At 41.7% G+C, this 25,521-nt stretch overlaps 1 protein-coding gene across 2 annotated transcripts in view; it reads right to left on the bottom strand.

Moving 5' to 3' along the window:
- Positions 1–15,220: 15,220 nt before the first annotated feature.
- The window catches only part of HGF (hepatocyte growth factor), a 73,388-nt gene continuing 63,087 nt past the window's right edge, over positions 15,221–25,521 (bottom strand). For both annotated transcript variants that reach the window (XM_075926385.2, XM_075926398.2), the window contains exons 16-18: positions 23,576–23,682; positions 19,419–19,564; positions 15,221–16,886 (exon numbers count right to left, since the gene is read on the bottom strand). In XM_075926385.2, the coding sequence (XP_075782500.2) occupies positions 16,725–16,886; positions 19,419–19,564; positions 23,576–23,682 (415 nt within the window). In that variant the 3' untranslated portion in view covers positions 15,221–16,724. The remainder of the gene's footprint in view (positions 16,887–19,418; positions 19,565–23,575; positions 23,683–25,521) is intronic.

The raw sequence follows: 25,521 nt of genomic DNA, 5'->3' as shown, positions 1-25,521 counted from the left end.
TAGGATTTAAGTAGTAATTAGTGGAAAAAAGGCAAAGCAAATCAATTACAAATCAAAAGTGACAAAAAACCACTTAACTAATTCTAAAATCCTCAGCACAAACTCATTAAACTCACCCTAAAACTGTTTGTTCCAAATACCTTCCAAACCAGGGTCATTTTCCACTGTGGTCTCTGGTTTACCCTACTTGGATGTGTCCAGCCTGCCAAAGACAAAAGATTCCTACCTTCTTATTCTTTTTAAATAACTCCCTTATTGCATGGGGAGTCACCTGGCCACTCCCTACCTACCACAACTAAAATTTATGCCAGTAGTCCTCCCTTGATGACATTTAAAACCCACAAACTATTCCCTACTCCATATGTCTAATTTCACACACAAGAATGATACAGTCACCAAAATAAGATAAACAGAACCAGTGGATTATGACATGAAGATTGATAGATTACATGAAGTAATTTGGTCAAAACACCTTTGAGTTACATACATTTATGTCCATAAATCCATTTCATCAAGCTGGTGGAAGGTGTCCATCACAATAGGTTTAATATCTCATACCTTAACTCCATTAGGAAACAGATTAAAAATGCAAACTCAGTTGAGAGTAATGCAAGAGTGATATTTTTGTATTACTTATGCAATCACATAGATGTGCATGATGCCTTAAAGAAATAAATAATAATAATAGATTTACTAAAAGTTCTCTCATCTCTGATTTCTGTGGTCTAAATTTGGCTTTAGATGGATTAGTTAATTACAGAGTACCCAAAATGAAATAATCAGAAGAGTTTAAATTAAGCAACGGTGCTGGAACTATTTTTATGGTGGGGGTGCTGCTGAGTGGTGTTCGCCCCACCAATCTGCATACCTCATTGCCCCAGGCTAGGGTCACACCTAGGCTTGCCAACTCCCCTAGACTGGTTACCATTATAGCAAATAGCTATATCCATCTGCTCCAGGAGAGTTGGTAACTTAGCCACAGCTGGAGGCGGCTTCAGAACTCTGGACTGGCAGTAGGATCCTGAGCAACAATTCTGTCTCTAGGGCCAGTAGCCTGGACCCTAGGGACAGCAGGCTGCAGAGTCCATGGGGAGGGTAGGCAGTAAGATTCCAGGGGTGGGGGTCAGTGCCTAAACAAGCAGTACCTGGAGGCTGGGACATTGGGTTGGAAGGACCATTGGTTGAGCCAGCCCCTGGGTGTGAGAAACTCAGGTGGAAGCCCTGGAGCTGCCTATGGGTATGTCTACACTACCCCCCTAGTTCGAACTAGGGGGGGTAATGTAGTCATACGGAGTTGCAAATGAAGCCCGGGATTTGAATTTCCCGGGCTTCATTTGCATGAAGCCGGCCGGCACCATTTTTAAATGCTGGCTAGTTCGGACTGCGTGCCGCGTGGCTACACGCGGCACGAACTAGCTAGTTCGGATTAGGCTTCCTAATCCGAACTAGCTGTACACCTCGTTCCACGTTCCACGAGGCATACAGCTAATTCGGATAGGAAGCCTAATCCAAACTAGCTAGTTCGTGCCGCGTGTAGCCGCACGGCACGCACTCCGAACTAGCCGGCATTTAAAAATGGCACCGGCAGGCTTCATGCAAATGAAGCCCGGGAAATTCAAATCCCAGGCTTCATTTGCAACTCCGTATGACTACATTACCCCCCCTAGTTCGAACTAGGGGGGTAGTGTAGACATACCCTTCGAAACTAAGGCTCAGTAGTACAAAAACGTACAAGCAATCCTTAAGTTAGAGCCACTGGACTGGCTTAATGACATGCTAAAAAATTAGATATAGAAAAAGCCTTTGCTGGATAGGGTCTAGTTATAAATGTGATGCAATGAACAAGAGTAACAGCTACTAAGGGAGAGATGTTGTGGTAAGGGAGGTTAAAGGTCAACTGGTCACAATGTTTTTTGTGCATTTCTTGAACATTTCATTTGTTCTGGCCATCTGCATGGTAAGATCAACACTCGCTACTTGTGGCTGACAAGAAAGATGTGGATTAAGAGGGATTTAAGCGGGAAGAGGTTGCTGGCTTGGGCCCAGAACCTCAGAGGTACTTGAATGCCTAGCTGCCAATTTATGCATGCAAGTCCCCTAAGTTGGTGTGTCACTGCCAGACTAAAAACTAGTCAGCTGCCGTCAAACCCTATAGATATCTAAGTTCCCCAAAGCTACTAACTGCCTGATGTCACCACATAGTTAACAAGCATCTTGGGGCCCAAGCAAAAGCTTGTGAGACCTCCTCCCTCACCAACCAGAAGTCTCCAGTTATACAGGTGCATATATTCGTGCCAGGGAGATCCTGTTCTGGTGGGCATGCTCTGAGCATGCCTAAACGCCTATTCCTGTCAGACTACGATAGGAGGGCTGGATACATTTGACCAATAAGTGGAGGAGTACAGCATCCACACGGCCAGGGCTCATCAAGCAGTGGCGAGCCCCACTCTCCAGTCGTGTGGTTTGGCGTGCTGTGCATGCGCTTACCACGCTGCATGGCTGTTCTGGTTTGTAATCAGCTCGCCACAGGCGAGTAGATTACACTAATTGTTGAGCCCTGTACACAACTGGAGGAGGGGCACAAAAACGGGATGTGTGAGAGAATCATAGAATACTAGAACTGGAAGGGACCGCAAGAGATCATCAAGAGAGCACACTGGAAGCATTACGCCAGAGAGAGTCAGAGGCTGGCTGGACAGACCATTGTGAGCAGCTCATTGCCAGGGAAAGGGAACAAGCCTGTGAATCTGAGAAACCCAGGACCCACTGCAGGCTGATGGCTGCATTGAAGCAGGTGGCTGAGCTAGCAGGAAACCAGGCAATTTTCTGTCAGACACCTGATGGGGAAAAAAAAAAGTACGTCAAAAAAGTTCCAACCAGCTCTAATGAGAAGCACATTGGAAGAAGGGTTGTAATGACTCCCTCAACCAGGGCACAAAAAACTGCCAGGAAGATATGACTAAAAGCAAAGCCTCCGCAGAAAATTAAAAAACCTAACGGATTAGTGCTGGTCTGTTGTAACAACTGAGGAGTCATTAGCTTTAAGTGGGAACAGACCAGATTAAAGAATTAGATGTTTACAACAAAAGCAAGCCCTCACTCTTACAATAAAAGGGAAGGGCAGAATGGAAAACCCAGCCCATGTTTGAGAAGGAAAGTTCATAATGAAAGCTGGTGAGAGGGGAGCCCAGAAAGAACTTTAGAGGGGTTTCCTGTAGTGGAAAAGCTGTGAATCATATGTAGAAACAGCAGGCTAGATTCCTGGACATGTACGCCTGCACTCTCAAACCAGCCTCAATGCACACTGGGGCTAGCAACTGACAAACAGTAATTGATGTAGCACAAAAGTGAAAAACAAGAATCCAGTGTTACGAGTGGCAGCGCCCTCAAAACTGGTATGTAAGTCAATTGTTATGGTCCTGTGGCGTCACATGCACAGCTTATAGGTGAAATCATTTTGGCATCCCTATTGTCCCACAAGTTAATTGGTCCAAATGCCACTCAGTTCACTCAAAAAAGCAAACATTTGATACTAAGCTGCTTCGATACATAGAGGCCATGCAAATAAGCCACCCGCCAAAATAAGATTTAAAACAAGTTTATAATGCAAAGCCTCTTTTTTATTTACTGAGGTAGACTACATGCAGAGGGTTGCTTCCACTGAGCTGAGCAGCAGCTGTTCCAAATCTTCCTTTAATCCGAAGAAAAGAGTAGAAGTGAAAGCATTTTAGCTACTCCATGAAGTAACGCTCTTGTGAAACTCGTGAATGTGCAGCAGATGGCACATTGACGCACCAGGTCTGATGAGCCCATGAGGACACAGTCTATATTACAAAGCTTATGTGATACATTAAACACCCTCTACACTCCCCATATATCCCCCACCCCCACCCCAGTTGTATTACATGACCTCAGCCCTCCAGGAAACAAAACCAGATGGGGAACTTTTCAACTAATGTAATATAAACCATATTAGCCATTTAAAGTAAACTCTTATCACCAGTGACGAAAACCTCACCCACTTGCCACCGCACCCCCTCCCCAAAATCACTGAAAAATCTCTGGAGCTTCATTCTTTCTTTTAAAAGCCCCCATACAGTTGCTAACACTTCAAAGTTCATGTTTCTTGGCTTAACCACCTGCATCTATGGCTTTATAAAACTTTCCTCCAGAAAGGCACTATCCCAATCCACTCAACTAAGTGCACTACAGAGGTAGCTCCTCCTCTATCACAGAGACTCCCTCAAGTTTAGACACTTTCTCTAGAGCAATGCCTTGCTGCTTATTTGAGCCACTTTGATCATTGGATAGCACGGGAAAGAGATGGGAGACAAAACTCCTTAATCTCTGTTGCCCCTCCAAGGGGTACAGAGCAGGACAGACCCCTTTACTAAAGTTAGTGTTTTCTAGTGCTGAAATGGGGAGTGGTGGTACCCAGGGCCGCACTCTGTACCAGGTTCCTGCTCAGGGACCCTACAGTAGCAGTTGCCTGTAATGTGTCTAGTATCAGCTGTGTGACAGCTACAGAACCTTAAGCCACTTCCCCGTGGCATTTCCCAGCACCTTTCTTACTGGGGGCTCTGCCTCATGGTACCTGCTTGCTCTTTCTTTTCCCACCCTCTCCACAGCACCATTCCTCCTCAGCTCCTAGCTTGCACCTGAGCTAACAGAAGGGAAGCCTTTTTAAACCAGTCTCAACTGGTTCGTAATTGCTTCCCTCCCTCCTCCCAAAGGTGTTCTGATTAGTCTGACACACTTGATTCTGGAAATCTCCTAATTGGCTCCAGGTTTTTTAATTGACTTGATTGCCCTGATTAATTCTAGCAGGTTCCCGCTGCTTCTAGATTAGCTCTAGTTAGTGTACCTTGGGAACAGGGATCTAATTTAATCTAAGCTAATCTATTTCTGTTCTATCTCTTTCCTGTAGCTTCTGGCCTGACCCTGCCACTATGCACACACACCCACAAACACTGCACACTTTGCCCTCATTCCCAGATGAAGGGGAACAGCCAGAAATGTTCCCTTACAAATCGGGGTAGGGGGTGGAGCTTCAGCCTGTCCTACTCCCCTAAAGGGCACTGTAGTGGGGATGGTGTGTGGGAGGCTCAGGTCTGGAGCATTCCTTGACGGCAGGGGGGTGGAGGGGATGCCTAAAGCCAGCTCCTTTCACCTGTTTTATGATTCTGTCTCTTTTCTGTATGGTTTTACAGGAAGTCATCCCATTTCAGGTGCATCTCATTTTCCTTGCAGAACTAAACCCTGAACTTCTTTTCAGTTACGGTAAAAAGCAGCTGTATGCTGAATTTAGCCATCCTCACTCAGGCTACGTCTAGACTGGCATGATTTTCTGCAAATGCTTTTAACGGAAAAGTTTTCAGTTAAAAGCATTTGCAGAAAAGAGCGTCTAGATTGGCACAGACGCTTTTCCGCAAAAGCACTTTTTACAGAAAAGCATCCGTGCCAATCTAGACATGGTTTTGTGCAAGAAAGCCCCAATCGCCATTTTCGCGATCGGGGCTTTTTTTGCGCAAAACAATACTGCGTTGTCTACACTGGCCCTCTTGTGCAAAAGCATTTGTGCAAGAGGGCTTTTGCTCGAATGGGAGCAGTATAGTATTTCCGCAAGAACACTGACAATCTTACATGAGATCATCAGTGTTCTTGCGCAAATTCAAGCAGCCAGTGTAGACAGCTGGGAAGTTTTTCCGCAAAAGCAAGTGCTTTTGCGGAAAAACTTGCCAGTCTAGATGCAGCCTGTATTGGTTAGGAGGAGGCCTTGAACAAACAGACAGACTCTCGCAAATTCATAGTAGATATATATTGAGAGAGACTTTTTGTTGGTGAGCAAACAAATCGATCTGTCCATCCATTGGTTTGCTCAAGAATTCCTCCTAAACAATAAGAGCTCAGACCATCAAATTTGGAATGCAGCTCCCTCTTATCATAACATAAAGCAAGACAAGTGTTTGGTTGTGCCAGGACAATGGGATGTGCCTGGAATGCTATTGTTTTTCATAACATAAACATTGAGGAGCTGCTACCAGGGAGAATTAGACTGTGTAAGGATGACAGAGGAGCAGCAAGGAGCCAGAGATGGGGACTAGCACAGCTATAACCTTACTGGAGCAGCAGGGGTCAGAGGTGGAATTAAACTTCCTGCCCACACTCTGGAAAGCACAGCCACCACCGTGGCCAGCCCTGGGGATATGTCGCTCAGGAAACACAGCCCACACTGCAGACAGCCCTAGGGAGCCACCACCTGACAGGAACTTTTTCCTAGTGTCCAACCTAAACCTCCATTTAAGCCCATTGTTTTTATCTTATCCTCAGAGGCCAGGGAGAACAATTTTTTCCCTCCTCCTTGGAGCACCCTTTTAGATACTTGAAAACTGTTATCATATCCCCTCTCAGTCTTCTCTTTTCTAAACAAAACAAGCCCAGTTCTTCCACTCTTCCCTCATAGCTCACTTTTTCCAGACCCTGAATCATTTTTGATGTTCTTCTCTGGACATTCTCCAATTTCTCCATATCTTTCTTGAAATGTGGTGCCCAGTACTGGACACAATACTCCAACTGGGGACTAATCAGCATAGAGTAGAGCGGAACAATGACTTCTCGTATCTTGCTCACAACACTCCTGTCAATGCATCCAAGAATCATGTTTTCTTTTTTTGCAACAGCATCACACTGTTGACTCATATTTAGCTTGTGGTCCACTATGACTCCTAAATCCCTTACTGCAGTGCTCCTTCCTAGACAGTAACTTCTCATTCTGTATGTGTGAAACTGACTGTTCCTTGTTAAGTGGAGTATTTTACATTTGCCCTTATTAAACTTCATCCTAATTACCTCAGACCATTTATCTAGTTTGTCCATATCATTTGAATTATGACCCTATCCTCCAAAGCGCACTCAGCGCCTCACAGCTTGGTATCGTCTGAATCACCGATTAAGATATTAAACAGAATCAGTCCCAAAACAGATCCTTGTGGAACCCTAATTTTTATGCCTTCCAACATAACTGTGAACCATTAATAACTACTTTCTGAGAATGGTTATCCAGCCAATTGTGCATCCACTTTACAGTAACCCCATGTAGGTTGTATTTCCCTAGTTTACAGATAAGAAGGTCATGAGAGACGACACCAAGTGCTTTACTAAAGTCTAGGTATAACATGTCCACCACTTCTCCCTTATCCACAAGTCTTGTTATCTTATCAAAAAAAGCTATCAGATTGGTTTGACATAATTTGTTTTTTAAAAATCCATGCTGGCTATTATCTATTGCCTTATTATCTTCCAATCTTCCAGATGTTTGCAGTTTAATTCCTTAATTACTTGCTCCATTATCTTCCCTGGCACAGAAGTTAAGCTGAGGCTATGTCTACACTTTTTTTTTTGAAAAAGCTATGCAAAATGTGCAGCGCATTTTGTGTACCTTTTTCAGCTTTTTTTTTTTCCAGAAGAGGCTTTTCTGAAATTTGGCCCATCTACACTGGGCCAAATTTCAGAAAAAAAACCTCTTTTGGAATGAGAAAGATTGGGCTTCCCAAAGAGAAAAAAAAAGCAGAAGAGCAAATGTATTCCCTGGACACCGCAGAGTTTTTTCAGGATACCTCAGGTCTAGACCAGAGGTGACCAACCCGTTACAGGCAAAGAGCCAAAATCGCACTGGATATAGTACAAAGAGCCAAGAGCAGAGGGAAAAAAGTTGTTGAGAAAAAAAAAGAAAGAAGCCCAGCCGCCAAGTTTGGTTGAGCAAAAAAAAAAAAATTGCCCCTTTAAAAAAGCCTCCAGTTTGGCCACATCAGGCTCCTGTCGGGTGGCGCCATTTTGCTTCACCACATCGGATGGCGCCCCTAAACCCGGTGAGCACAGGGAACTGAAAGCCATTTGTAGGGGGTGCAAGGAAGGCTTCTCAAGCCGTGGCGGAGGCTTCACGAGCTGCACTTTAAGGGGAGAAGAGCCGCGGGTTGGCCTCCTCTGGTCTAGACGTACCCTGACTGTAATTTCCTGGGTTGCTCTTATTTCCCTTTTTATAGATAGGCATCATATTTGCCCTTTTCCAGTCTTTTGGGATCTCTCCCGACTTTAATGACTTTTCAAAGTCTCAGATACCTCTTCTATCAGCTCCTTGAGTGTTCTAGGATGCATTTCATCAGGCCCTGATGACTTGAAAATATCTAACTTTTCTAAGTGATTTTTAACTTGTTCTTTTTTTAACTTCCAAACCTACCCCATTTCCACTAGCATTCTCTATGTTAGGCATCCCATCAAACTTGTTGGTGAAAACCAAAACAATGAAGTCATTAAGCACCTCTGCCTTTTCCAAGTTTCATGTAATTTGCTGAATCAGGTCCTAAAATAATTATACTGTACTTTATCAAAATGTTCATGTGAAGAAAGGGAGAGAGGCTGGGGTTTAACCAATACACTCAGCTTGGCTATGCCATTGACTTCTGTGGCCCTTACCCCTAAGTACAGTGTGCATGACAGTCTTTAGGTGCATCTGGAGAAGTCATTGCACTTCAAGTTTTTTAAACAGTATGGATCATTTTAAATCAAACTGAGGCTATTAGCCTATGCTAGGGATGCTTTTCACACCATATATTCCACGTTATTAAAAGCAAGACCACTTAAAAACATTTTATTTGTTCATTTTAGAGCTTATTTGGTATTAACCTTTTTATGGTTTGCCATTTTTCCTTCCAGATGTTTCCTTTATGATTTATTGCAGCTGTCCAGAGATTAGTGCTTTTGAAGGTTGGGGTGACTTAAGGGAACTGCTTAATGGCCTGCAGTGTTTACATGAGGATTTGGGAAAACAAACACTACACATCTCCTTTGTCATTTACAGAGTGCAGTATTCTTGCTGCTCCTGAAGAGGACAAAGCAATAACCACTGAATTTAATATAATGGCAATAACACTTAGCAAGGATTTACCTCTTCAAACTACTATGCAAACATTAGCTAATTCTGACAACATTTCTGTGAAGTTATGTAAGCATTAATATTGCTGTCACTCAGGGTACGTCTACACTGCAACACTATTTTGGAATACCGGAGTATACCGAAATAGCTATCCTGTGTCTACACAGCAAGCCCGTTATTTTGGGCTCGCTATTCCAATATCCCTGGAAATCTCATTCTACGAGGAGTAAGGGACATTTTGGAATAGCGCTTTATTTCAAAATTTGGCATTGTGTAGACATTCCCAAATAACTAAATAAGCTATTTAAAAAATAGCATTGAAATAAGATACGCAATTTCCATAGCTCAAAACATGTATCTTATTTTGAGTTATGGTTCTGTGTAGACGCATCCTTATGGTGCATCTACACAGCAGGGCTCAACTTGAAATAAGCTATGCAAACTGAGCTACCTCAATTGCGCTGCTTATTTCAAAATAGCTTATTTTGAAATTGGGAGCATCTACACAGCACTTATTTCGAAAGAGTACTCTTCCTCTGACTTCCCTTATTCCTCGTACAATGAGGATTACAGGAGTCGGCATAAGAAATCCTCTAGCTTGACAGTATTCGAACATTATTTCAAAATAACTGCCTGCTGTGTATACACAGATTAAGCTATTTCAAAATAACGCTAGTAATTTTGAAATAATATTGCTGTGGGGTTACAGGAGTTGGAGAAAGAAATCCTCCAGCTTGACAGTATTTCAAGATTATTTTGAAATACTGCCTGCTGTGTAGATGCGGACTAAGTTATTTTGAAATAACGCTAGTTATTTTGAAATAATTTTGCTATGAGGACGTACCCTAAGAGTATGGTAACAAATCATTTTCGTATCATTTGTATTCCTAATTTTTTAAAAGAGGCAAATATTGAATGCATTCCTGTACCTGGATTCCTGGAGTTAGTACCAAAATTCCTATTGACTTCGGTAGTCATAGACAAGGAAAGACTAAATTAGGAGCCGCATTTCATACTTCAGAACAAGACTTTTTGAAGTGACACAGATATTAACAGGACAACAATTCCATGTCCTAAACTAGAATGAAGTAAACAAAAATGAATTCTGAACATTCCAAGTCTCTGCTATCAGAGCCAGCATGATTATTTGCGGGGCCTAATTCAAATGGAGCACTGCGGCCCAGGCCGCCGCTAACTGCACACCAGGCCCAGGCCTCCAGCTTTGCCCATGTGGGGACTATTGTGGCTATTCCCCCAGTGGCACAAAGAGCTGCTAGGCCAGCAGTGGAAGACACCAGGCTGCCTAGTGAGCCCTTTCCACTGGCACCCATGCAGCCTCCTCTTCTTCTCCCACAGAGTGGGGATCCTGCTAGGTGTGGGGGAGGCTCTGCCCGCAGTTTTGGAATGCGCGTTAGGTAGGACATGTCTCCTGGACTGACAGGACCAAATACAAAGCGCAGGGACATGTGCAGGGGAAAGAACTTCACACACCTCAGCCAGTCCTGCCTGCTCTTCATGTATTCATTTTGTAAGGAAACACCATCATGCAGAACGCTTAGTGTAATTTCATACTTTTCTATTGGTTCCTTTTTTTAAAAAACACTTCAATCTTTTGGGATCCATTCCCTCATTCCAAATGCAAAATTCCTATTGGGACTTCTGAGGGTGGATTGGTGGGATCTGATCCTGAATTTGGGATCAATTCCCCTTTTTATATACAAACAGCATTACTTGTAGCATTAAATATGCATCAAGGCAAGAATGTCTGTGTGATCCCACTCATGCCTTCTTTGCACATCCAATACTGCCACTAAAGTCAGGACTGGGCTTCTTGTTTTCTCAAAGGCACTGTTACCTCTGCCAACAATACAATTTCCAAACCCCAAATAAGAAATATGATACTGATTAGATTGGGGATTTTCTATAAAATATTTTATTAAGAATAATAAGGATAAACAAGGCTACAAAAATACCAACTTTATTAACTAACAATGCCATTAATTACAGAATTTTTGTAATAGAAATTATAACCACAGTGCTCCCTTTTTGATAGGTATTCAACTAGTCTCATTGAACAGGCAACATTAATATGTTCCTATCTAAACACAAGAAAAAGAATCAAACATCCACAGCATTTCACTGAAAGTTCCCTGAAGTCAGATTCTAAGTTAGGAAATTCCAAATGCATATGTCCATGAGCCTGTTTATAAAAAGACACTGTAAAGGTCGGGTGAAAATCTGTTAGTTCTTGCCAGCAGACCCGATGCTTGTAACACAGTATTACACCAGTATATGTGGGGGAAAAAAGCAGTCCATTAGACCGCATGCTGCCAAAACTCCCACTAACTTCCATTGGGGTCAGCTGGTTCATGCTCAGGCTTTTGGGGGGATATGATTTATCATGCCTTTTGATATTTGGGGATTATGTAAATGGGGGGGTAACCATCTTCAACAGTATAGAGCAAACTTCAAGCACAGTGCTGCAGTCTTTTGGCAACAAATATCCACCAATTTCAAAATGTTTGCCTGTGTAGATTGTGTCCCTTACAAAAATGTTGGTTCTTATTCTGAAAACCCCAAATTGCATGAGTAGCCCCATGAAATTCCATGGTACTACACACAGGAGTAAGGGTTTCCAGGATGCTCCATAAGAGCTCTCATCTTAAACCCTGGAAAAGGATTTCAGAAGCAAGTAGACTGATCAAAGCTCTAATTCCTTGGAAAGTCACAATGTTCTCCCCTTGAGCTTAATCCTAGGGTAGTAAAAGGAAAACAAAGTTTAGAGAGGAGTTTGTGGTCACAAAAAGGTAAGAACTCGCAGCTGCATTCAGTGCCCCCCCACACCCTCAAAATCAGTAATAAAGCTTCCATTGACTTTAGGGACAAAAGCAGCCCCTACATTTTTTTAAAGTCCCATGCCAAATATTAATTATACTTTTGTCTGTTATCACAGCCCAGGGACTAGTTATTCTTGCCTGAATCAAAAATTTGACAAACTAAACTGAGTTTGGCTTAAGACAATGTCAGCAACTTGAGATTCTCTTTCCTAATTACTTGTTTCATACCCTTTTCACCATGACTACCAATTATCTTCTCTTAAATATGGCCATAGCCAAAATGAATCCACAAAGCCTAGGCAAATGCCCTTTTCAGTTAATAGGAGGCTTTCCCATGATTTCGATGAGCACTGGACCCTTCTTGTTATAAAAGAGACAATTGTTAAAACAATGAAAAATCCCTTAACAGTGTCTTTTTCAAGGAGAATGCTGTAGCTATAACATTTGCTGGGTACAGTACCATTGGTACCAACAAGAAATATTCACAGGAATAAATGAAGCACAAAGTCATTACCACATGTCATTATTCTTCTCTTTCCTTGCTTTTCAGAGTCTCAGGTTCCCTCCACACTGAGAGAGAGAATGCACACCTGATAAGCAAGTGCTTACAAACACATTAAGTTCTAGAGCATCGACTCCGCATTTTACTGAGACGCTGCCAAGAACAAACAGGTAAAAATCCTTACATGTTGTCTAACAAAAAACAGTACATTCATCATACATATAAAAACCATATTGTCTTCTGCACAGCAGAAGAATATAACTAAAATACATTAGGATCTGATTTATTTTATTTTGGTTTTAGACATAACAAAATACCTGCAGATATAACACAGTGAGCACGTAACAAGTCTTAGAATAGGAAAAGTGAATATATCATTGTATACTTTATCCATGCTCGTCTCAATGTGGCAGAAAATAAAAACTCACGTGGCGTTCCTTATCTCTCCTTAAAAGTTCATTTTTTTCATTAAGATATAGTCAGTGCCTATTTAATGAGGACACATATTTTACATAAATGGCAATAATTTATTGTAATTGCTACAAGCTAAATCCTGCCCTCTGCTAGACTAGAAAATAAGAAGAGCTAAGGGAAAGAGATTGTGTGAACAGTATTCCCTGCAAAGTGGCAGATATTCCAGCTACCATCCAAGCATGAAAGCCAGGAGCCAGAAACTGAAAGCCTTTACAAGTAGTCCTTCTCATGGAAGCAGTGAGTGGGACGACTCACATGAGGAAGGATTTTCAGAAACATGCCTATTTATCTGCTTGCTGCACGACCTCTTGCTTTGTGCTGGTGGACTGTTTAGGGTGCAATTCAGCAAAGCAGTAAACCTATGCTAAAGTCCATCCCTGTTCAGCAAAGCATTTAACTATATAGTTAATTCCCATTAAAGTCAAAATACTTTGCTAATTAAAGAGAGACTGAGGGTATGTGTACACTTGCCCCCTACTTCGAAGTAGGGAGGCAAATGAAGCATACTGAAATTGCAAATCAAGCCCAGGATTTAAATATCCCGCGCTTGATTTGCATGTTCCCGGCCAGTCGCCATTTTAGAAATTCACTAGCCCAGAGTAACTGCCCTTGTCTACACGCGGCAGTGAAACGGAGTCCGATTTAAAACCCTAACTCGAATTAGCTGGTATTCCTCCTGCAATGAGGTTTACCAGCTAATTCAAATTAGAGGCTTGAAATCAGACTCTTGTTTCACTGACACGTGTAGACCTGGGCAGTTACTCCAGGCTAGTGAATTTCTAAAATGGCGACCGGCCAGGAACATGCAAATCAAGCATGGGATATTTAAATCCTGGGCTTGATTTGCAACTTCGGTATGCTTCATTTGCCTCCCTACTTTGAAGTAGGGGGCAAGTGTAGACATACCCTGAGGGACTTGGGTTTGTTTAGTCTGCAGAAGAGAAGAGTGAGAGGGGATTTGATAGCAGCCTTTAACTTCCTGAAGGGAGGTTCCAAAGAGGATGGAGAGAGGCTGTTCTCAGTGGTGACAGATGGCAGATAGTCCTAATTACAGTGGGCGAGGTCTAGGTTGGACATTAGGAAAAACTATTTCACTGGGAGGGTGGTGAAGTACTGGCATGTGTTACCTAGGGAAGTAGTGGAGTCTCCATCCCTAGAGGTGTTTAAGTCTCAGCTTGACAAAGCTCTGGCTGGGTTGATTTAGTTGGGATTGGTCCTGCCTTGTTCAGGGGCTGGACCTGATGGCCTCCTGAGGTCTCTTCCAGCTCTATGATTCTAAGATTTGGGGAATTATCACCTTGCCCACCTCCCAAGGTTATTTTTGCCAAGGTAGGATTCAGTCCTGTGCCACTTAAAGGTAATTATATTAAAATGTTATTTACTTTTATGAATCTACACCATGTTGTCTGTTTAGGAGCTATATTGTTAGATATGGAACATACTTTACAATCTTCTGTCTGAAGATAGCCTTTGCATAGTGCATGAATACAGCAACAATGAAGTTCCTTATGCATTTTAATGTACAGTAGTAGTAAGTACAGTGAGATTATATAGTGTATCATTTTTCCAGCAGACACATGATAATGAGTGCCATCTAACATACAATATTGCCATTTGCTAATTGTTTAGTATTTCAGCTATATATTTTCGAAAGGAGCACAAGGAAACCTCATAGATGATGACTATTTACTCTCTTGCTCCACCTCTAGTATGGAACATTATGGCCATAGTTGTGCAAGTAGACATGAAAAACAAGCAATTAAACCATTAGTAACATTTTCAATACTTTACATCAAGTCAGATTCATCTCTGCAATAATTCCATTTGTCCCCAAGATGTATTGTTTAACCAAATGTTTAGGTTTTTATTAAAGACAACATAATGTCTATAAATAAAATATATGTAATGTTACTAAAAGCAAAAGATGTTCTCCACTCTATTTTAAATATTGGTTATTTAGTAGTCCTATTTGTTAAATATGATGGTTTGAAATTCTGCCTCCAGAAAAGTATGTAGTTTCCAATGGTTAGTTTTAAATGCATTAATGACAACAGTATTCTTTTCCTCCCTGATTGATTCTATAAAATCAGGGGCAGATTGATTCTACACCTAGGGTACGTCTAAACTACATGCCTCCGTCGACGGAGGCATGTAGATTAGCCAGATCGGCAGAGGGAAATGAAGCTGCGATTAAAATAATCGCGGCTTCATTTAAATTTAAATGGCTGCCCCACTCTGCCGATCAGCTGTTTGTCGGCAGATCGGGGCAGTCTGGACGCGCCGCGCCGACAAAGAAGCCTTTCTTGATCGGCACAGGTATGCCTCGTGAAACCAGGTTTACCTGTGCCGATCAAGAAAGGCTTCTTTGTCGGCACGGCGCGTCCAGACTGCCCCGATCTGCCGACAAACAGCTGATCGGCAGAGCGGGGCAGCCATTTAAATTTAAATGAAGCCGCGATTATTTTAATCGCGGCTTCATTTCCCTCTGCCGATCTGGCTAATCTACATGCCTCCGTCGACGGAGGCATGTAGTCTAGACACACCCCTACACTGCTGTATATCCACAGTTACTTCCATGAGTCACTGAGAAATCTGGGCCTAACTCTCTATTTGAATGGAATTCATTTTAACCGTAAAAAAATGGTCTGTCTTTAGCTCATCAGGATAAATTTCTGGGACTCTATGGGTGCATCTACACAGCAGGGCTTAACTCAAAATAAGCTACGCAACTTGAGTTATGTCAATTGTGTAGCTTATTTTGAAATAGCTTATTTCAAAATTGGGAGTGTCAACACAACACTTATTTCAAAACAGAGCACTCTTCCTCTGACTTCCCTTACTCCTTGTACAATAAGGGTTACAGGAGTCAGCGTAAGAAGTCCTCCAGCTTGACGATATTTCGACATTAATTCTAAATAACTGTCTGCTGTATAGATGCAGACTAAGTTATTTCGGAATAGTGTTGCAGTGTAGACATATCCTTAGATATGTTGTTTTAATCTAGGGGTTAATCTACTCTGCAGCTGGAGGGGCAGTTTCCAGATAGCGGTGTGACCATGACAGCACAGGCAACTAGATGGACTGGCCTTCTGACTGCAATTCTATCAGAGTCACTAGGTAAATACTGAGAGAGCTAGACCATGCCATTTCCGGCACCACCACAGCTACAGGGCTATTTTAACATGCTAGCTCAATCAAATCTAGCATGTGTATATCTGCCTGAATTACATCTCCAGCTGCAGAGCACACACTCTGGGACAATTAAAAACAAAGTCTGATAAGCTGCTAATCAACCTACCCTTATACATAGGGTTGATTTGGACAATAAGTACACAGCCAGATCCTACATATCCTATGTAGAAGGAACTCCCATTGACTTCAATGAGAGCTCCGCTCATAGAGGGCTTGCAGAATTGAGCCCACAATGAAATGAGCAAATAAAGAGATTATTTTAAAAATATAGTATTAATTATATTTAAATTCTTCAGATGGGGACAGAGAATTAAGTCCATATAGGCTGTTCTTGAGCAATGCACAGCTCTCAGTAGAACTTTTGCCACAAACTGAAAGTAGTGTACATAGCAAGAGTAAGAGGTATTAAAGAAAACAAGCTTTCTTTTTTCTCATGGACAAGCCGAGCTGGAGAAGCAGCCTAAAGAGACCACATGAGCTTCCACAAAACACTTCTGCATCCAGCAATCATATCTTTGCAATTTGTTTACCCATTCAAGTATTTTCAGGAGATATGTCACCATACTTGCATATGCTGTAGCTCACTTCAACATTTATAAAACAACACTGATAGACAAAATCTTCAGAAAACACCCATAAATATCAATAGAAGATCAAGAAACTTGACTATCAAGTAGTTTTTAAGAAAATCATGGATCTTTACATTACACATTAATTTCATGCTCTCTGAAATCTTCATGTGAATAAAATTGGTGGGTTTGTGTGGAATATTCAGCTATAGCTCAGATTAGTACGTTAACAAGATTTTGCGTATCCACTTGGAGTAATATGCCACTCTTACAAAAATCCCAGGACGATTTGGAATGGCACATCCACGGCCAGGAACAATAACACCCACTATTATTTTCATCCTGTTTTGTTCACAGACCAGGGGGCCACCATAATCTCTCTAGGAAAAGAGAAATAAAGAACATTAATTTTGAAACAGCTAAAAGACACATTCCCCACTTGTTTTCTCTGAGCTCTTGGGAAGCACATTACTGTAGGAACCTTCAGTATGACAATCCATGGAGTATGGTGATATATTTATTTGTGCAGAGCATCACAAACAGGGCTTGTATCAACAAACAGCATGATGGGCCCTAGGTTTTGTCGGGTCTCTATGCAACTTGAACCATGAGAGGCCCCGAATTTCCCTTCACCTCCAAATTTCTACATACCAACCATATTGCTTCCTTCTCTCAGCCACCTGGCAAGTATAGCCAGCTGGCAAACAGTGCAGATGATTGGAAAATCTCTGGTGCAATGCCAGGCTATTGATAAAAGGATACAAAAAAAAAGCCAGCAGTGCTATCCCTGTGTCACATATTGAACAACAAAGCATCGGGGTATATACAGCCTCATATGTTTACATAGATAACAAAGGCCACCTCTAAGGGTATGTCTAGACTACAGGGTTTTGTTGACAAAAGTGGACTTTTGTCAACAAAACTATACCTGCGTCTACACTACTGCTGAGTTCTGTCGACATAATGTCGACAGAACTCAGCAGTTTTGTCGACGGTGGTAAACCTCATTTTACGAGGAATAACGCCTTTTGTTGACAGAGTTCTGTCGACAGAAGGCGTTATTGCTACACTGTCCTTTACATCTACACTCTCATGTCGACAAAGCGGCTTGCTTTGTTAACAGAACTGGATGTAGTCTAGACAAGCCCTTAGATAGCACTGATATTCTTTAAGTTTTGATTAGCTAATGAACAATAACATCATGCAGTCTTCTTTCACTGACACCAGCAAGAAAGAGCATCAGATCTGGAGATACTGCCCTACAACATAAACGACAACAACTATCCTATCTTCTCCAGATCACTTGAGAATTAACAGTGACTGATATTTTCCAAATACAGCTGGTTTTCTTAGTTCTTGCTGATTTCAGGTTAATTCACAGATGATGCATGTGCCATTATAGCAACACAAAACCTGCTACGGAAATATTTTCAGCTAGGGTTTCAGTTGCCATTCTGATTTAATTTCTCATTATCTTAAAGTTCTATTTTTCTGCTCCATACTGATAGAGGTTGCTCTAAGGAGAACACAGGAAGAGGGAAAACATCCATAGGTTATAATCATAATATCATATATAATAACATTTCTTCTTACAGGGGAAATGAAGGGATGGATTTCAAGAGCACTTCTATGCAGGTGTGTCATTTATATCATCTTAGCACCCACAGAAACTCATTTATAATTAACTAAATGTTTGATTTTGAAGAACATACTTTGTTATAACCAAATGATCCCATGAAAGATTTGCACCCCCCTACTATGCTTCTACTTAATCAGGATCTGCCTGCACCAAGTCTTGGTGCTGTCCTCGGATAGGGAAAAGCCCAATGTTTTATTTATATTGAACCACTTAGCACATTTTTTATCCATGTATACCAAATGTGTACTAATAACAATCACTGTTGCGTTCTCTACCCATCATCTTGTCTGGCAGATTGTTAATTCAAAAATGTTGTAGCTCTACAATACGAGGATTTTAAACAATTCTGCTCATCTTTTCCTCCACATCTTACCAATTCCCATTCTGAGGGACTGACTCGAACCCCAATGAAGTCAGTGAAAATTCTTTCCCTGATTTGCTTGAGTTTTGGCTCAGTCTGCAATTGAAGGATAATATCTTCTCTAATAAAGCTCCACTTTTCTTCTAGAAACAAAGATATCATCTGATATGTCTTTTCCACCCAATAAGATCCCCGTCACAATTTAGGCTGAATGCCAATATGTCCCAAAAGTGTATATAACAATTCAAACTGTCCCAAATCCTGAATTTAATATATTTAATAAAGCTGAAGCTATTCTAAATCCCAGAAAGGGTTGCACAGATTTTAAGGCTTCTACGCTGTGTATGTTGGAACTCAAAGGCCTAGGGCTTCAACTCAGTTCAGAGTGCTCTTTCAACATCACAATGCACTTGCCTATTTTGTTAATTTCTTGGGCAAAACTGTACTTGACTAAGCAGCTTGACAAAGCATCAGCACTGACTGCAACCCTACCAGCAATCTAAATAAAGTGCTGCTGCACAAAGGGGGCCTGATGTTGCCACCTTAGTCACACAGTATAGTATTTACACCACAAACAGATCTCAGTCCACCAATGCATATGATTTAGTCATGCTGAGTAAACTTCACATATGTTCTGGAGTTCTAATGGGTTGAGATCATAGTCCCATTGATTTCAGATAAACTAAACTTGCAGAATAAAGGGTCAGGGGGCAGAAAAGGGTCTTCCAGAAAAAGACCTTTGTTGGCAATGTGTCTTGAAAGGAAATAACATCCATGTTTTCTTTTCACTGACAAATTAAATGGAGAGAATAATTAGGCAAACACCAGGAAAATATTACTAATAACGAAAGCGACAACCCTGAGTAGATGTTTGTCGATTCTTGCACTCTAGTCATAGCCATACTGTTTTACCTCACATGGTCCAGTGCCAGCGCTCTCAGCCCCAGCGCAGATTTCTGACTCATTCACTGTAATCTTTCCTTTGAGATATTGGTTGCACTTTTCATTTCCCACAATAAATAGGTTTGCTACTCGGAGCAGGCCATCAAAGTGAATCACTAACATAGAAAACAAGAGCAGCAATGAATTGTGTACATTACATTTTAATGAAAAGGAACACCAAGTAAAACAACTGTTTATGCTGTTACATGCTGCTTTATCAGCTCCAGATTCTCCTAACTTCCCCGGTAGTATGCATGAATGTTTTAGATTTAGTACAACAAAAAGAGCAATGGTAAGAGTAATGGACAGAGTATGGATTTCTGGGTTCTATTCCCTAATCGATGAATGACTTGCTGTATGACTTCGTGGGAAATCACTAAAGGTAAGATTGAGACTTTGAGTGAAATTCTGGTTCCACAAAAATTCGGAGGGAGCTATTTTGGAATAAAGAATTCTTGTATAGCTGCCTATTTGGACACTTATTTCAGAACAACAGGGCCTCTTTCTGGATTATAATGAACCAGAAAAAGGTACTATTCCTCTAGAATAAGGGAATTATTCTGGAATAGACAAAATACGTCAAATTCACATCCTAATTTTAAACCAGAATAATTCCCCGTGTAGATAAAACCGAAGAGAACATAAGAATGACCATATTGGGTCAGATCAATGGTCTATCTAGCCCAGGGGTGGGAAATAATTTTTGATCGCGTGCCACTCCAAGAATGTATTAAGTGGTCAAGGGTCTCACTCTTCCATGATATTAATGAAGGAGGTGCATGTTCTGGGATGGAGATTGGGTGCAGAAGGTGCTTATGGTAAGGGACTGGGTTACGGGGAAGGGGGGAGAGGGAGGGTGCAGGGTCCATGAGGAGATACGGGTGCAGGAAAGGAATCTGACAGAGAGGAGAGGTATAAAAGGAAGTGCAGGGTCTAGGAGGGGGTTATGCCCTGGGACATGAGTGCACAGGGTTTGGGTGATATGGGTGTAGGAGTGCAGGATGGTTGGAGGGAGAAGAGGCTGGGGTGCTAGAGGGAGGCTCTGGCTGGGAGGCGCTTACATGGGTGGCTCCTGGACAGTAGTCCAGCTGGTTCCTGCCTTCCATGTCCTTGCACCAACTGCAGGGGCCACGTATGGCTGAATCTGAACATGGTGAGTGGCTAATAGGAGTTTCAAGATTGTGCTGGGGATAGAGGCAGCACACAAAGCCTCTTCCCCTTTCCCCCAGGCTTGCAGCATTCAAAGAGCTGCCCTGAGCAAGTGTGTGGTGGCAGAGAAGGCAGGCAGACAGATGCTTCAAAGGGAATGAAAAGCACAGACCATTTATCAAGTGATCCATTACCAGTTGTCTAGCCAGAGGTTCTGATACTCAGACATTTAGGGACTCTCAGAACAATGTGTTGTGTCCCTGACCATCTTGGCAAATAGCCCTTTATGGACCTATCCTCCTGGATCTTACATAGCTCTCTTTGGAATCCATTTGTACTTTTGGCCTTTTCAGCATCCCCTGGCAACAAGTTCTACAAGTTGACTGTGTGTTGTGAAAAGTATTCTCTTATGTTTGTTTTAAACCAGCTGCCTATTAATTTCACTGGGGGACTTGTGAATCATTTGTTACATGATGGGATAAATAGCACTTCCCCATTCACTTTCTCCATACCACTTACAATTTTACAGACCTCTATTGTATTCCCTCTAGTCATCTCTTTACTAAGATGAACAGTCCCAGTCTTTTTAATCTGTCCTCATATAGAAACTAGTACATAACCCTAATATTTTTAGTTGCCTTTCTGTGTACCTTTTCCAATTATAATAGATCTTTTTGGCATGGCGTGATCAGAGCTGCATACGGTATTCAAAGTGTGGCTGTATCATAGGTTTATACAGTGGCATTAGGATATTTTTTGTTTTTTATCTATTCCTTTCCTAATGTTTCTTAATATTCTGTGGGCCTTTTAACTGCCCCTGAATGTTTGCAAAGAACTATCTGAAATGACTCTAAGATCTCTTTCCTGAGAGCTAACAGCCAGTTCAGACCCCATCATTTTGTACATATAAATGGGATTGTTTTTCCACTGTGCATTAATGCACTCTTATCAACACTGAATTTCATCTGTCCTTTTGTTTCCCATTCACCCACGTCAGTGAGATCCCTTTATAGATTTTCAGAGTTAGCCTTGGACTAATTACCCTGAGTAATTTTGAAATGTCTGCCAATTTTGCCACCGCATTGTTCACCCTTTTCCCAGATCATTTTTTAATCTGTTGAACAGCACTCGTTCCAGTACAGATCCGGCGGGGGGTGCTATCTACCTATCAGAGATAGAGCTTCTTCTTAGAAACCCATCAATTACCCTTTGGCTAGCAGATTGCAAGGAAGGGTTCTCATCCTCTATGTTCACCAACACTCCAGTGAGACAGTACATGGCCAGTGGCTTTCACAGCCATTTTCTCAAAGCAGAGGAAACATGGATTCCACTACAAGCTCAAAGGTGGAGGGGGAGAGCATGTTCTAGTAGGCATAGACTCTTCTGCTCATTTCCCCATAAGATGAACCCACTGTCTCCCATCCTCTCCAACATGTTCCTGTCCCAGTCCTGTTTCCCCTGCCCTTTTCCCAACTGGCCTAGCCTCCTTGGCCAGCAAGTCCTAGTGCCACACCTAGTTTCCTTGCTCAGCCCATTCCACTCCCTCCTGGCTCCTTATCTAATCTCTCTCTGTCATACACACCCAGATTCCAGTCATGCAACCCCCCCATTGGCTTCCAGGCCAGGTATCTTTGCCCAGCCAGCCCCAGTGCCCACTGAAAACACAGGAGAGATAGGTTCCTTGATCTCAGTTTAGTGCCCAGCCCTCATCCTTAGTGATCCAGACCAGCAATCGCAGGGAATGTCTTGTTCAGCCCTCGGCTGGAGTATGCACTGCAGAAACGTCACTGATTTTATGAGTTAAACTGTAAGCAAAGTCCACTGAACATGTGTTAACTGTGATTTTTAAAAAAGTTTATAGCGTGGCCAAATTTGAGCAGATTTTCACAGGGATGACAAAAGGAGCGTGTCTAAGGGTGTGTCTATACTAGCCCCCTAGTTCAATCTAGGGAGGCTAATGAGGGTGACCGAAATTGCAAATGAAGCACAGATTTAAATATCCCACGCTTCATTAGCATGTTCCCAGCCGGTTGCCATTTTGGAAATTGACTAGCCCGAAGTAACTGCCCCCGTCTACATGCGGCGGTGAAATGGGATTCCAAACTAAAGCCCTAAATTGAATTAGCTGATAAACCTCATTGCAGGAGGAATAACAGCTAATTCGATTTAGGGCTTTAATTCGGAATTCCGTTTCACCGCCGCATATAGATGCGGGCAGTTACTTCGGGCTAGTCAATTTCTAAAATGGCGACCGGCCGGGAACATGCTAATGAAGTGCGGGATATTTAAATCCCACGCTTCATTTGCAATTTTGGTCGCCCACATTAGCCTTCCTAGATCGAACTAGGGGGCTAGTGTAGACATGCCCTAATACAAAACCCCCTGCCTGCTCCAAAACATGGGCTGCTACAGCTTTCATAAGGGAAATGTCAAACAAAATGTTAACATATACAGAACAATGCAATTTCCTCTAGCCTCATTCTCAGACATAGCTGAATCATTTTTTAATTTTCCAAAAATATTCTGCTTGATGAAGCTATCAAGCGTCACAAATTTCACCTGAAAGAGTTAACATTTAGCAATATTATAAGCAATGGAATACAAAATCTTATAATAGGACATTTTAGAGAACTTATATCAGGCCTGCCAATGGGCCCAGCAATTCTAAAGGGCTCCAGGCACAGCATGCTCTGGGCAGGTCTAAGAGCTAGGATGTGCCATGTTCCAGGCAGTACTGAAGGCTGTGAGGGAGCAGGTGTGGCACACTTGCTTCCCCTGGCTCCACCTCTTTCACCAGAATCCTGCGCCTGCCAGGAGCATGAAGCTGGCCTACCCCACCTTGTGCAGGGGCCTGGCATGCTGTCAGCCCCCCTGAATTAAATTCTAGGCAACACTACTAGCCTTTATGTTAGGAATGGGAACTGAGTAGGCACTCAACACACATTGTCTCTTTTGGTTTAAAAAAATTAATTTCTTACATCCTGTGTATCCCCATCCATAAACACTACAAGTGGTCCTCTCTGGAATGGTGCATCCAGAAGTGGGCAGTCTGATTATATCCACAAAATTATTTAATACTGCCGCTCTGCAAAGAGAAAACAGAGTAGATATGATGGATCATATGTGATATTTTAAACTGCTTTTTAAAAATTATACTATCTATTATAACTCACAGTAGTAATTAACAATTGTGACAATTTTTCTGCTTTATTTTTCTTCGTATGAAAATCTGGGAGTTCCTTTTAATTGTTTTTTGCATTGCAGCTGTTAGTTCTCAAGCAGCTTTCCTGAAAAGCTGTTACCACATTTATTCTGTTTAATTTGGGTTTTCTGTACAAAGATAAACAATGAAGGCATAAAGGGAATATCCTTAATTTGAATAAACATTTATTATAATATGACAGTACATATGAAGGGTCATATGTACAAAAGGCACTCACAATCTATTGTTTATTTTATGCTATAAATTAAAACCATGCACCATTCTCTTCACTGTTTTTAACAAGCCCTCATTATCAAGAAAAAAAGATACATGGAATGGCATTTATTATTCAGAAATGGCATTTATTTTTGTTGGTGCAGACGGGGAACTTGCTTTTTCAACACATGTCCAATAATTCAGGCTTTATGCTGCTGGAGTGCTCATTAACTTGAGAAGTGAACTATATGTACAACTAGCCCTTCTGGCGACTGCTGTTCTAGCTGCTGATCCACACCAGTTATTGGAACTACTGGATCAGTATAAATATCGAGCTGTGTGACCCCTCTTGGCTATCACAACTATTGCTTCTTATTCCAGATTTCATGGAACCAATATAGCAGCTGTGTCTTTAATACAGAGTGAGTTCACAACCATGACTTTTCAGCTTTTCTGTGGCAGACACCAGAATAATCCCCAAACAGAGACCTGGCACCAGATACTAAGAACCACTACTCAACTGAATTCTTGGCAAAGATATAATATAACCACTATCCTTTCAATCAAAAACACAGGACATCCGAAAAATTAGGGACGTACTGTGAAGAATATTAAGCCAATCCCCAAAACAGAAAAAAAAACAAATATTAGCAACTAATCAATATGCCACAGTGAGCAGAATTGGTCAACATTTCTGTAAATTATCAGAGGGGTAGCCATGTTAGTCTGGATCTGCAAAAGCGACAAGGAGTCCTGTAGCACCTTATAGACTATCAGATGTATTGGAGCATAAGCTTTTGTGGGCAAAGACTAACTTCGTCAGATGCATGTAGTGGAAACATTCAGAAGCAGGTATAAATATGCAGGCCAGAATCAGGCTAGAGATAATGCGGTTAATCAATCAGGGAGGATGAGGCCCACTTTTAGCAGCTGATCTGGAGATGTTAATACCGAGAGAGGAGAAGCTGCTTTTGTAGTTAGCTAGCCATTCACGGTCTTTGTTTAATCCTGAGCTGATGGTGCCACAGGACTTCTCATTGTTCATGTGGATTCAGACAAACACAGCTACCCCTCTGATACTTGGTCCTACAAGACTCCTTGTCATTTCTGTCAATGTTTTTCAATGGAAATGGCTTTTCAACCACCAAAAAGGAAATCCACAAAAATTTTGTTTTAATTGACATTGTTTTCCGTTTTTGAAGGGTTTACACCCCCCCCCCCGTTTTATTTGGATGGGGAAAATTCTCCTCTGTTATTCTTTTATTTTAACAAACCCTTTTCCAGTAGGGTGGAGGAAGCTAAATATTGTAAGGATTTTATTATTTCTACTCCCAAAATGATTATTTTTGTTGAAAATAAATGAAGAATGTCAAACAAAGTGAAAACATTTCTTTTGAATGGTTTCATAACCTATAGCTGCTTTGCCTTTCTACAACCAGCTTTAACTGTGAATTTAATCTATATGGACATAACCTGTATTGCTACTATCTAGGTCTGAGCCTGTAT

This window comes from Pelodiscus sinensis, chromosome 1, assembly GCF_052426305.1.
Source record: "Pelodiscus sinensis isolate ZL-2025 chromosome 1, ASM5242630v1, whole genome shotgun sequence".
Taxonomy (NCBI): Eukaryota; Metazoa; Chordata; order Testudines; family Trionychidae; genus Pelodiscus; species Pelodiscus sinensis.
Note: the sequence above shows the minus strand (reverse complement) of the source record. Positions and strands in the feature narration are given on the sequence as shown.